Source organism: Piliocolobus tephrosceles, chromosome 16 (assembly GCF_002776525.5).
Source record: "Piliocolobus tephrosceles isolate RC106 chromosome 16, ASM277652v3, whole genome shotgun sequence".
Lineage (NCBI taxonomy): Eukaryota > Metazoa > Chordata > Mammalia > Primates > Cercopithecidae > Piliocolobus > Piliocolobus tephrosceles.
Window position 1 is genome coordinate 3,543,984 of NC_045449.1, and position 13,146 is coordinate 3,557,129.

Below are 13,146 nucleotides of genomic sequence, written 5' to 3' on the forward strand. Positions count from 1 at the left end.
GCCCTAAGCAGCTACTCCCCTTCCCTCTGCCTGCAGGGCCCCTCTCTGCCTCCCCTGCGCCCTAGGCCAGCTACTCCCGTTCGTCTGGCAGGACTCAGCTCGGCACCACGGTCCTCCAGGAACCTTCCTTGGTGTGTTTCCTGGGGGCTCTCCCATCACTGTTTGGCCAGTAAGCTGTGACCACCATGGGGAAATGAGCCCTCTCTGGGATGACAGGGCATGGGGAGAAGGGGAGTGTTTGCGAATAGAACAGGGTCTGGATAAGCTGCTTACAGAAAAGCCCCCATTGACAACCCCGGCTCCTCCCCACCCCGGGCTGAGCGGGGTCAGGAGGTGCCTCCCGGCTCCTGGCTCTTACCCCAATGGCAAAGCGCTCCACACCATGCATTTTAGGGGAGTTGATGACTGTCGTAAGGTCGAGGGGGTCCTCGAATATGCCACCATCGGTGAGCACCACCATGACCTTGGATGCCTTTCTTCTGGAGCCGTGGCTTGAGGTGAAGACGTTATCTCTAAGCAGGGAGAGTAAAGGAAGAAGAGAGCTTTGCCAGAGGCATGACCGACTCCAGGACAGACTTTATTCTCTGACCTGTATTAGAATTGGGAGGGTTCACAATCCTCCCAAAAGACCCATAGAAGGGGGTGATGCCCCCTTCAGTCACACAGCGAGGCTAGGCAGAGGGAGGGCTGCAACACAGGTGTTCTTGCTTCTTACTTGCTCCCAGCAGAAAGGTGCTGGCTGGCAGTCTATTCCTTTTGTGTGCATACAGGAAGAGTAATGACATTAAAATAATAGATAATACTCACATGGTGTTTATCATGTGCCAGGCACTGTTGTAAACACTATATATATATATATATATATTTAAATTTTTTTTTTTTTTTTTTTGAGATGGAGTCTCGCTTTTTCACCCAGGCTGGAGTGCAGTGGTGCCATCTCGACTCACTGCAAGCTCCGCCTCCCAGGTTCACGCCATTCTCCTGCCTCAGCCTCCCGAGTAGCTGGGACTACAGGCGCCTCCACCACGCCCGGCTAATTTTTTGTATTTTCAGTAGAGACGGGGTTTTACCATGTTCGCCAGGATGGTCTCAATCTCCTGACCTCGTGATCCACGCGCCTCGGCCTCCCAAAGTGCTGGGATTACAGGCATGAGCCGCCACGCCCGGCAAACACTGTATATTTTAACCCATTCAACTGCCACAAAATCTATCAGGTAAGTGCTATTATTTTTCTTTCTTTTTTAGAGACAGCATCTCACTCTGTCACCCAGACTTGAGTACAGTGGTGTGACCATGACTCACTGCATCCTTAAACTCCTGGGCTCAAGCAGTCCTCCTGCCTCAGCTTCCTGAGTAGCTGGAACTATAGGCACAAGCCACTGCTCCAAGCTGTGAGTACTATTATTATTCTCATTTTATTTATTTAATTATTATTATTTTCTTGAGAGAGATGGAGTCTCGCTCTGTCGCCCAGGCTGGAGTGCAGTGTCACTATCTCAGCTCACTGCAACCTCCGCCTCACGAGTTCAAGCGTTTCTCCTGCCTCAGCCTCCCAAGTAGCTGGGATTACAGGCACCTGCCAGCACACCCTTTGTATTTTTAGTAGAGACAGAGTTTCACCATGTTGGCCAGGCTGGTCTCAAACTCCTGACCTCAGGTGATCCACCTGCCTTGGCCTCCCAAAGTGCTGGGATTACAAGTGTGAGCTACCGCGCTCAGTCTATTTTTCTCATTTTTAAAGTGAGGAAACTGAAGCCCAGGTCACAAGGTCCTTCAGTTTGTCCAAGGTCACACAGATACAAACCAGAGCTGAGATCTGAACCCAGCTAGCCTGTCCACCGAGCACTCTGCTCTCCTGCCTCTCACAAGAGGAAGTCTTTGGAAGACTTTTTGGAAGACAGTCTTGAGGTATCATCCCTCACATTCTCTCTCAGCCAGGGAAAGGCTGGAACCCTAATTCTCTTCTGCAGTTCTGTCCAGCCACTTCCTCCAAGTATGATGCCACAGAGACTCTGGGCATGGCCAGAATAATTCCTGCAGCCCCCACACTCACAAGACATGTTGCATGGCTGAGGCAGTCTTGGTGACACTCCCCACTTGAGTGATATTCTGGACTTTGGCGAGGGAGGCCATCACATCCTGGCTGTCCCGAAGGTCAAACTCAGTCTGGATCACTCCTCCGTACTGCACCAGGGCAAAGTTGCACTGCAGAGGATGGGGAGGGCAGGAGGTTGGACGAATTGCCACCTCCGCCCCTGAAATGGCTCCCCCTGGAAGCAGCAGAAAAATCCACTCCTTCTACCTTATCCCTGGGCAGAAAGAGATGCTCAGGCAGAGCAAAATCTCTAAGAGAGTGGGGGTGGAGAAGGGTGCGATAGTAATGGCCCCCAATGAATCACAGACTTCTGCCTAGCTCCCTGTGTAGTCCCCTCCATACTGACAATGCGATTGGCCATGTGACTGGCTTTGGCCAATGAGGCATCAGCAAATGTGATATAATTAGAGACTTGAAAAATACTTGCATGCATTGGATCTGGCCCTCTTAGAATGTTGCTGCCATGAAAAATTTGGGCTGGCCTGCTAAAGACACATGGTCCAGACAAGTGAGTGAGGTCATCTTAGGCCATCCAGCCCCAGTCAAGCAACCAGATGCCTGCAGTTCCAGGGTAACTCCAGGCAAGATGGACAGAAGAACCATCCAGCTGAGCCCAGCCCAAGTATCTGACCCATAGAATTGTGAGCAAATGTGGTGATTGTTGTTCTGAGGTAGGCTGATTCTCAGCAATAGATAAGTGATAACCAGCTCTTAGGAAAGCCCACCTCAAAACACTTTTCATAGAAGTTCCTCATCATGTTGGAGATGAAGTCTTTGGCTCTCTGAAAGTCTGGGGGATCAATGCTTCCTGAGCCGTCCAGGATGATGGCAATCTCGGTGCCTGGCCAAGACAAACAGGTCAGGAGTGGGCATGGGATGTGAGGGCAGCATGTGTATGGTACATGCCCCTGTTGTAGGCCTGAGGGCTCAATTCAGGGAAGAAGTTGGAGAACCTCCCAAGAGGGAAGCTTTTTTTTTTTTCTCTTTATGGAGCTTCACTCTGTTGCCCAGGCTAGAGGGTAGTGGTGGGATCTCGGCTCACTGCAATCTCTGCCTCCCGAGTTCAAGCAATTCTCCTGCCTCAGCCTCCTAAGTAGCTGGGACTACAGGTGCACATCACCATGCCTGGCTGATTTTTGAATTTTTTAGTAAAGTTGGGGTTTTACCATGTTGGACAGGCTGGTCTCAAACTCCTGATCTCAAATGATCCGCCCACCTCGGCCTCCCAAAGTGCTGGGATTACAGGCGTGAGCCACCATGCCTGGCCCCAAGAGAGAAGCTTTTGTCTCCCCCTTCAAAAAGAGAGCTAGAACCTGGTCAGGCTTTGCTTGCTGTGTGAGCCATTCCCATCACTACCACTCTCTGAGCCTCAGTTTCCCCACTTATAAGATAGAGTGGGTGGAGCTGGTACTGGTCAGGCCTGTAAAGTCCAGCCGCTGCTCCCCATCTCTCAGACTGAAGCACCCCTCACCCTTGGAGGCTGCAGCCTAGGGGTTTGCTCTGATAGACTCAGAGCAACCCATATCTGCCTCTTCTCACCAGCTTCCTCCTCCTCCTCGTCTTCCTCCTCCTCCTCATCTTCCTCCTCCTCCTCATCTTCCTCCTCCTCCTTCTCCAGAGCCCGGCGCCGCCTGGCTGTGTTTGCATCCTCTCCCCTGCTGCCTTCTTTGTTGCTATAGCAGTCTCCAGTGTCCACACGTGCATCTGGATCCAGGAGATTTTCTTTAAAAACATACGTGGAAGAGCTCAGAGTCAGAAAGGCTCCGTCCTCACCTGAGCACTCGCACATGTGGTTCTGCCCTGATTCCTTTTATGCGATGCCTCAACCCTGCCTTGCTCCACCGTGGGCCTGTGTCCCGCTGCATTTGCCGTGAGCTGGTGCCTTTTCTTGGAGACCAAGGAGATCTCTTTAGAGCTATCCAAGGCCAGTGAATGTCCAGTCCTTACCAAGGTCGAAGAAGTTGGCCTGAGCCTGGGGACGGAGGTCAGGGCCCAGGAGGCCACAGGTGCCTGTGAGTTCTGAGCTGAGGCTGTGAGGCCGCTGGGCCAGCACTTGAATGCATATCTGGGGGAGGGAAGAAAGTGTAGGGAAACACCAGGTCACCCCTGCGTTCCTGAGCTACAGCCACATTCTCACCCCCATTCTAGAACTCAGTGGATCAACCAGGCAGGGGGCACAGGAGTGGCTGGCCCACCCCTCACCAGGTGTAGGGGTCTGTGCTGGGGTCAAGGCTGAGGCCGACACCTGCATGAGTGTGCTGGGTCACAGGGAACACCTAGGTCAGCCCTGGTATCAGAATAGGTGGTCGGAGCTACAGTCAGCCCTGGGGCTGGCACCAGGCAGACGCTAGACTACTCAGCCTCGGAAATAGCGTGCCAGTCGGAACCGGTCTCAACACCAGGGTCCACCACGAGGGTTAGCACCAACCTCCCTCAGGCCCTCCTCCTCTTGCCCATGCACTCACCAAAACGCCGTGGTGGCTCCGCACAACAGTCACTCCCCGGTGCCTCCCCTTGGGGATGGGGACATGCTCTGAAAAAGTTAAACCCAGGTAAGGAGGAGGGGACTCTGGGAGGCAGAGACCCAAAGCCAAGGTCAGAGGGCACAGAGCCACCTTGGTCAGGCCCCCATGAGGAACTGTTGGCCACTCAGAGAAGCCTCTAGAAAGCTAGAACGGGGGACTTCAAGGTCAGGACTGGACATGTTCAGGGCCGAGTGCCCATCCTGGGGCTCATTTGCTGGCCCATTTAACACATGCCCATTGATGTCTGCTCTGTGCCTGGCCTGGTGAGTGTGGTGGTGGGCATCCAGCAATAGCTGATACCTGCTGCTTTTCCTCAGTGAGCTTGGTCGAACAGGTGGGTGGAGAAGCACTGCCTGGTGGGTGTGAAGGTGCCAAGGAATGTGTAAGAAACCGCAGGACTGGCTGTGTGGACCGAGGAACTGCCAGCCTCACAGACCCATCCTGGGGAATCTTACTGCCCCACAGCCTCAGGGGCAGAAATGGTAGCTCCTTCCTCTTCCTCCCCACTGTCAGCCTCAGGATACTGTTTTATTTTTGAGTCACGGAATCACTCAGTCAACCCTGCTGGACTGAGATTGAGTCTGTTCAACTCAGTGCCTCTCAGACAAAGATTTTTTTTAAAAAAACAGAATCTTGCTCTGTTGCCCAGACTGGAATCCAGTGGTGCAATCTCAGCTCACTGTAACCTCCACCTCCTGGGTTCAAGCCATTCTTCTGCCTCAGCCTCCCAAATAGCTGGGATTATAGATGCGTACCACCACACCTGGCTAATTTTTGTATTTGTAGTAGAGATGGGGTTTTGCCATATTGGACAGGCTGGTCTCGAGCTCCTGACCTCAAGTGATCCACCCGCCTCAACCTCCCAAAGTGCTGGGATTATAGACGTGAGCCACGGCACCCCGCCTCAGACAAGGATTCTATTTATATATTTATATAGCGCCAAGAGGTTGTCAGTAAATCTGTGACTTGAGTTTGATTGGGTAGGATGGATAGAGTTTAGTTAATGAATGAATCAGGTTCATTCATTCATTCATTCAAATGGCATTTACTGAGTACCTAATATATGCCAGGCCCCATGCTAGTTACTAGGATGGCCGCAGTTAGACTGAATAGGTAGGGGGTGAATTCCACTGAGGTGATGAGTCAGTTGCATCAGGAAGGGCTAGAGTTTCGAATCAGCCACCACTAAAAGTGTGACCTTTGTCATACTGGTAACCAAAAGACTCACATTACCTGAACTGTCGCTTCCTCTCTTGTAAATGGTGTGGTTGTGAGGATGAAAACTAAATGACTCAGAGGACTGCCAGGCACATGGTGGACACACAATACATTGTAGCGATCGTTTCTGTTGCTAGGATTGCATCAGGAAAGGTGGCCGGGGGTTAGGATTGGGTTGGGGGGGGACTGGGCATGGCGATGGAATCTTGCTGTGGGTGATGCTAGAGTCTAGGGGTGAACGGGCTGGATTAGGCAGGGCTGGGGTTGGAATGGTTTGAGTTTAGATGAGGGGGATTTTGTAAGAAAGGGGGTCCTGGGGAGCATTCCCTGGAGTTGGGGCTGACTTACCTACAGGATGGCAAAGGATTTCATCCTGCACAAGGGAGCATCGATGGAGGGGCCCTGGTGTCCTCTCGGTTCTGGGGCTGGTGACCAGGAGCCTGAGTGGGAGGGGAGATTGCAAAGCTGAGCTGGCTGATATTCCTCGTCTTCTCCCCGCCTGCCCAGCACACTTCCCATTCCAGTTGCCTGGGCTCACAGGCTCCCTGTGTGGCCTGCAGATTCCTAGCCCAGACTCTGAATTACGGGGAAAACATTTGCCTAATCTCTACTTCTACACAGCGCCAGGCAGGAAATGGTTAAATGCAACCCCTCTCTGCCTGCTGCCCACCCTGACAAAGAAGGGGTGATACTGATGGTTAATAAAAACTCTGCTCGCTTGTGGGGGTAGGGATGGGGAGGCCAGAAAACCACCAGCGTTGGGGTTGGTTCTGTTGGGGGGCACTGCTGGCTTCCTGGTGGGCCACCCAGGGGGCCTTCCCTGCCTGGCCTTAGTTCCTGAGACAGCACGTTGGTGCCCCTATCCTGTGGGTTAGTCAGAACTGGAGGTTTGGAGGCCGGGAGCGGTGGCTCAAGCCTGTAATGCCAGCACTTTGGGAGGCTGAGGCAGGTGGATCACCTGAGGTCAGGAGTTTGAGACCAACCTGATCAATATGGTGACACCCCATCTCTACCAAAAATACAAAAATTAGCTGGGTGCGGTGGCGGGTGCCTGTAGTTCCAGCTACTCAGGAGGCTGAGGCAGGAGAATGGCGTGAACCGGGGAGGCGGAGCTTGCAGTGAGCTGAGATCACGCCATTGCACTCCAGCCTGGGCGACAGAGCGAGACTCTGTCTCAAAAAAAAAAAAAAAAAAAAAGTCATGATGTGGCTACAGTGGGTTGGGACAGACTAAAGAGCACAGGATGGGGGTAGAAATGAGACACCATCTCCACTTCCTCAACTCCTATCACTCTACATTTTAATACATTATGAAATATATTCACATATCGGCGTGGCTTACAGAATAATAACAAAGTCTGCACCTGTGCATGCATCTGTCCACCCCCAGCTCAACCCACCCCAAGCTGACTTCCCACCCTCTGAGTCGGCTCCTGTGAAGGTCACCAGGGGTCCCTACAAAGCTACATCCAACGGACCCCTCTCTGTTCTCGTCTTCCTCAACCTCTCAGAAGCCCGGGACATAAATAACCATCTCCTTGAAACACTTTCTTCTAGATTTTTCTGCGGACTCTCTCCTCATTCCTCAAGCCTTCGCTGGTGCCTTTGGGGTCTGACCTCTATCTGCCACGAGGATCCAGGGGCTGGGTCACTGTCATCCTTGCCGGCACACTCTCCCTAGTGATCCCTTCCAAGCCCGTGGCTTCAATACACCTATAACGGCTGAAATTCCCACCTCTCCATCTGCTATTGTAGGCAGAATAATGGCCCCCCAAAGACGGCCACGTCCTAGTCCCCAGAACCTGCGAATATGTTGCCTTTTATGGCCAAAAGGACTTTGTAGATATGATTAAATAAATTTACGATCAGGAGATGTGGGGTTATCCTGGATTATCTGGTGGGCTCCGTGAAATCACAAGGGTCCTTCTATGAGGGAGGCCCTGGAAACAAGGCTGCAGGGTGGCGTGGGTAGGCTGCAGGGACTCAGGGGGCTGTTGAGGCAGAAAGGAGAAGCGGCGAGACCGCAGGGAATGCTGGGAGCCTCCCAAGGAGGCCTCTCCCATCCCAGAAGCCCCCAGGGCTGTCCCGGGTGGGCTGTAAAGCCCCTGTGTAATCACAAAGGTCCTTCTGTGAAGGAGGCAGGAGAATCAGAGTCAGAGAAAGATGTGAAGCTTGCTGTGCTGTAGGCTTAAGGAGGAGGAGGAGGCCATGAGCCAAGGAATGCAGGCAGCTTCTAGAAGCCAAAAAAGGCAAGAAAACAGATTCTCCCCCAGAGCTTCTAGAAGGGACCCAGCCCTGCTGACACCTTTTCAGACTTCTGACCTCCAAAATTAGAAGATAATAAACTTGCAGCTGGGCTCAGTGGCTCACACCTGTCATCCCAGCACTTTGGGAGGCCGAGGCAGGCAGATCACCTGAGGTCAGGAGTTCAAGACCAGCCTGGCTAACATGGTGAAACCCCGTCTCTACTAAAAATACAAAAATTAGCTGGGTGTGGTGGTGCGTGCTTGTCATTCCAGCTACTCAGGAGAATCACTTGAACCTGGGAGGTGGAAGTTGCAGTGAGCCAAGATCTCACCACTGCACTCCAGCCTGTGTAAAAGAGTGCAAAAAAAAAAAAAAAAAAAAAGAGGTGATAAACTTGTGTTGTTGTAAGCCACTCTTTGTGGTAACTTGTTACAGCGTCAGTAGGAAACAAACAGAACTTGTGGTCTTTCCTGTCAAGCCTGCTTCTTCTCATCTTCCCCGCCACAGCAAATGGCACCAGCAACCACTAAGTCCTAAAGGTGAAGCCCAGGAGGCATCCTCACTTCTGTCGTGTTTTCACCCATGCCCTACATCCAATCCACCTGCCAACCCCATTGGTTCTTTCTCCAAATTCTTTCTTTTTTTTTTTTTTTTCTTTTTTTTGAGACGGAGTTTCACTCTTGTCACCCAGGCTGGAGTGCCATGGCGCAATCTCGGCTCACTGCAACCTCCGTCTCCTGGGTTCGAGCGATTCTCCTGCCTTGGCCTCACAAAGTGCTGAGATTACAGGCACCCGCCACCATGCCCGGCTAATTTTTGTGTTTTTAGTACAGACGGGGTTTTCACCATGTTGGCCAGGCTGGTCTTGAACTCCTGACCTCAGGTGATCCACTCACCTCAGCCTCCCAAAGTGCTGGGATTACAGATGTGAGCCACCACGCCCGGCTCTCCAAATTATTTCTAGAAAGCAGCTCTTCTTCAAATGCTCCTTCCATCATCATCCTGCCTTGTCTATGGTAATAGCCTCCTGTTGTTTTGTGGGGTTTGTTTGTTTTTCAGGTAGCATCTTGCTCTGTTGTCCAGGTTGGAGTGCAGTAGTGTGATCACAGCTCATTGCAGCCTTGACCTCCCAGGCTCAGCGATCCTCCTACCTCAGCCTCACAAGTTGCTGGGCCTACAGGAGCGAGTTATCGTGCCCAGCTGATTTTGTTTATATTTTTTATAGAGATGAAGTCTTACTGTGTTGCCCAAGCTGATCCTGGGCTCAAGCACTCCCACCTTGACCTTCTAAAGTGTTGGAGAGGGCCGGGCGCGGCAGCTCACGCTTGTAATCCCAGCACTTTGGGAGGCCGAGGCGGGCGGATCACGAGGTCAGAAGATCGAGACCATCCTGGCTAACACAGTGAAACCCCATCTACTAAAAATACAAAAAATTAGCTGGGCATGGTGTCAAGTGCCTGTAGTCCCAGCTACTCGGGAGGCTGAGGCAGGAGAATGGCATGAACCCAGGAGGCGGAGCTTGCAGTGAGCCGAGATTGTGCCACTGCACTCCAAGCCTGGGTGACAGAGCGAGACTCCATCTCAAAAAAAAAAAAAAGTGCTGGAGAAAGACGTGAAGCTTGCTGTGCTGCAGGCTTAGGAGGAGGAGGAGGCCATGAGCCAAGGAATGCAGGCAGCTTCTAGAAGCCAAAAAAGGCAAGAAAATAGATTATCCCCCAGAGCTTCTACAAGGGACCCAGCCCTGCTGACACCTTTTCAGACTTCTGACCTCCAAAGCTACAAGAAAACTTCTATATTAATAGAAGTGAGCCACCATGCCTTACCCATTTATTTGGTTTTTAATTTATTCATGTAGGTTTTTTTTTTTTTTTTTTTTTAAAGACAGAGTCTCCCTCTGTCACCTAAGTTGAAGTACAGTGGCATGATCATGGCTCACTGCAGCCTCAACCTCTCAGGCTCAAGCGGTCCTCCCACCTCAGTCTCCCAAGTAACTGGGACCACAGATGCATGCCATCACACCTGGCTAATTTTCTTATGTTTTGTAGAGACAGGGTTTTGCCATGTTGCCCAAGCTAGTCTCGAACTCCTAGGCTCAGGCAATCTTTCTGCCTTGGCCTCCCAAAGTGCTGGGAGTGAGCCCTGTGAGTTACAGTGAGTTTCAGGCATGAGCCACAGCACCTGGCCCACTCATGTAGTTTACACCATGTCCCTTCTGTCAGTGGCAGCCCCAGTTCCTGGGTGACCAGTGCCAGCATTTCCTGCCTCAATCCCTCCACGGTGCTGTTCCCTCCACCATGTTGTTCCCTTCACCGTGCTGTTCCCTCCACTGTGCTGTTCCCTCTCCAGCTTTCTGTTCCCTCCACCACACTGTTCCCTCCACCTGCTGTTCCCTCCCCCCCTTCCTGTCCCCCCCCCCTGCTCTTCCCCCTCCCCCGCACTGTTCCCTCCACCACACTGTTCCCTCCACCACGCTGTTCCCTCTACCATGCTGTTCCCTCTCCAGCTTGCTGTTCCCTCCACCTGCTGTTCCCTCCACCACACTGTTCCCTCTACCATGCTGTTCCCTCTCCAGCTTTCTGTTCCCTCCACCACGCTGTTCCCTCCACCACACTGTTCCCTCCACCACGCTGTTCCCTCTACCATGCTGTTCCCTCTCCAGCTTTCTGTTCCCTCCACCACGCTGTTCCCTCCACCTGCTGTTCCCTCCACCACACTGTTCCCTCCACCACACTGTTCCCTCTACCATGCTGTTCCCTCTCCAGCTTTCTGTTCCCTCCACCACACTGTTCCCTCCACCACACTGTTCCCTCCACCACGCTGTTCCCTCTACCATGCTGTTCCCTCTTCAGCTTTCTGTTCCCTCCACCACACTGTTCCCTCTACCATGCTGTTCCCTCTCCAGCTTGCTGTTCCCTCCACCTGCTGTTCCCTCTCCACCTGCTGTTCCCTCCACCACACTGTTCCCTCCACCTGCTGTTCCCTCTCCAGCTTTCTGTTCCCTCCACCACACTGTTCCCTCCACCACACTGTTCCCTCCACCACACTGTTCCCTCCACCTGCTGTTCCCTCCACCTGCTGTTCCCTCCACCACACTGTTCCCTCCACCACACTGTTCCCTCTACCATGCTGTTCCCTCTCCAGCTTTCTGTTCCCTCCACCACGCTGTTCCCTCCACCTGCTGTTCCCTCCACCACACTGTTCCCTCCACCTGCTGTTCCCTCTCCAGCTTGCTGTTCCCTCCACCATATTATTCCCTCCACTGTGCTGTTCCCTATACTGCACTGTTCCCTCCACCTGCTGTTCCCTCCACCTGCTGTTCCCTCCACCTGCTGTTTTCTGTGCCCAGAACCATCACCTTCCCCTCTCCCCAAGGCTGGCTTATTCTCCTTCCCCAGCCTCGCCTGTCACCTCCTCATAAATGCTTTCTCTACCCACCCCGCCTCACAACCCAGTTACTCTGCTTCGCATCACCCTGTTTGATTTCCTTCTCAGAACCTGTCATCGTCTGATACTGCCTATTATCTGTCTTCCCCACCAGACACAAGGCTCCCCAAGGATCTTGTCTATCTTCTTCACCATGTTATTCCCAAGGCCTGGAGCAATGCCTGGCACAGAACAGGGGCTCAGCAAGTGTTTGTTGAACAGCAGCCCAGGTGACAGCTGAGGGGGCTCATCTGGGGCAGGGCTGAGGGCGGAGAGCTGGGTGCAGCTGAGAGCTGCTCCTCTGTTCGGGCTCTGCAGCTGAGCCCCCAAATTAGGTCACTCCCTTAGCAACCCTGCCTCTCTCCCCAGCCCTGACCTCAGCCCTAGACCCAGCATCTCCCTCCCTGCTCCCCCATGAAGGGTGGAGTCAAAATCAGGCTCCACCCCAGACCCCGTTTTGGTGCGGTAGGTGCAGGCCTCCAGTCTCTCTCCTCCTCAGTCCTCTGCCTAGGCTGTGTCCTCTGCCTGCGATGCCTCCTCCTGCAGACCGGTCATCCCAAACCCCAGCTCCTCAGGAAATCTTCCCAAAGGAAGTGCAGCCTGATCCCCTCCAGGCCCTGCAGCAGCCCTGACTATAGCACCCCACCCCAATCCCCACCCTTTCTTCCCAACTGGATGGTGCGTTCCCAGGAAATCATCATGTACAGCTGTGCAGGCTGTGCACTGCAGATCCCAAGATTGCCATTCATGTCGCCGTCATGTGATGACATGGCCTGGGCCGTGTGAGCTGCCCCTGCTTCCTACACGTTTTATCCCTACTGCCAGGGGTCTGCAGGTTTGTTGAGCACATGGCTGACAAACCAAGTAAACATTGACCGACCAGCTGGGCGCGGTGGCTCACGCCTGTAATCCCAGCACTTCGGGAGTCCGAGGCGGGTGGATCACGAGGTCAGGAGATTGAGAGCATCCTGGCCAACATGGTGAAACCCCGTCTCTACTAAAAATACAAAAAAAATTAGCTAGGCGTGGTTAGCTTGGGACCCTCACTTGGGAGGCTGAGGCAGAAGGATGGCGTGAACCCGGGAGGCGGAGCTTGCAGTGAGCTGAGATTGCGCCACTGCACTCCAGCCTGGGCAACAGAGTGAGACTCCGTCTCAAAAAAAAAAAAAAAATTGACCAGCTCTGACAGACGACTGGCCATTAGCTGACAGCCACAGGGGCCCTATTATACCCTGAACTGGGTACAGCCCAGCAACCCTTGTCCATCTCCTGCTTTTATTTATTTATTTAGTATTTTTTCTTTGTTTGTTTGTTTGTTTGTTTTTTTGAGATGGAGTCTCACTCTGTCACCCAGGTTGGAGTGCAGTGGTGCGAACCTGCCTCTCGGGTTCAAGTGATTCTCCTGTCTCTGCCTCCCAAGTAGCTGGGATTACAGGCGTGCACACCATCACACTCGGCTAATTTTTGTATTTTTATTAGAGAAGGGGTTTCACCATGTTGGCCAGGCTGCTCTCGAATGCCTGACGTCAGGTGATCTACCCACTTCGGCCTCCCAAAGTGCTGGGAGTACAGGTATGAGCCACCATGCCTGACCTTATTTAGCATTTTGTATTTACATTTTTTTTTTTTTTTTTTTTTT

The 13,146-nt window shown here is 52.7% G+C and overlaps 1 protein-coding gene across 2 annotated transcripts in view; it reads right to left on the reverse strand.

The window, feature by feature from the left end:
- The window catches only part of ITGAE (integrin subunit alpha E), an 84,566-nt gene that overhangs the window by 45,105 nt on the left and 26,315 nt on the right, over positions 1-13,146 (reverse strand). For both annotated transcript variants that reach the window (XM_026449099.2, XM_026449100.2), the window contains exons 3-9: positions 6,187-6,278; positions 4,561-4,628; positions 4,043-4,160; positions 3,635-3,817; positions 2,821-2,936; positions 2,054-2,205; positions 359-512 (exon numbers count right to left, since the gene is read on the reverse strand). In XM_026449099.2, coding sequence (XP_026304884.1) covers positions 359-512; positions 2,054-2,205; positions 2,821-2,936; positions 3,635-3,817; positions 4,043-4,160; positions 4,561-4,628; positions 6,187-6,278 — 883 coding nt within the window. The remainder of the gene's footprint in view (positions 1-358; positions 513-2,053; positions 2,206-2,820; positions 2,937-3,634; positions 3,818-4,042; positions 4,161-4,560; positions 4,629-6,186; positions 6,279-13,146) is intronic.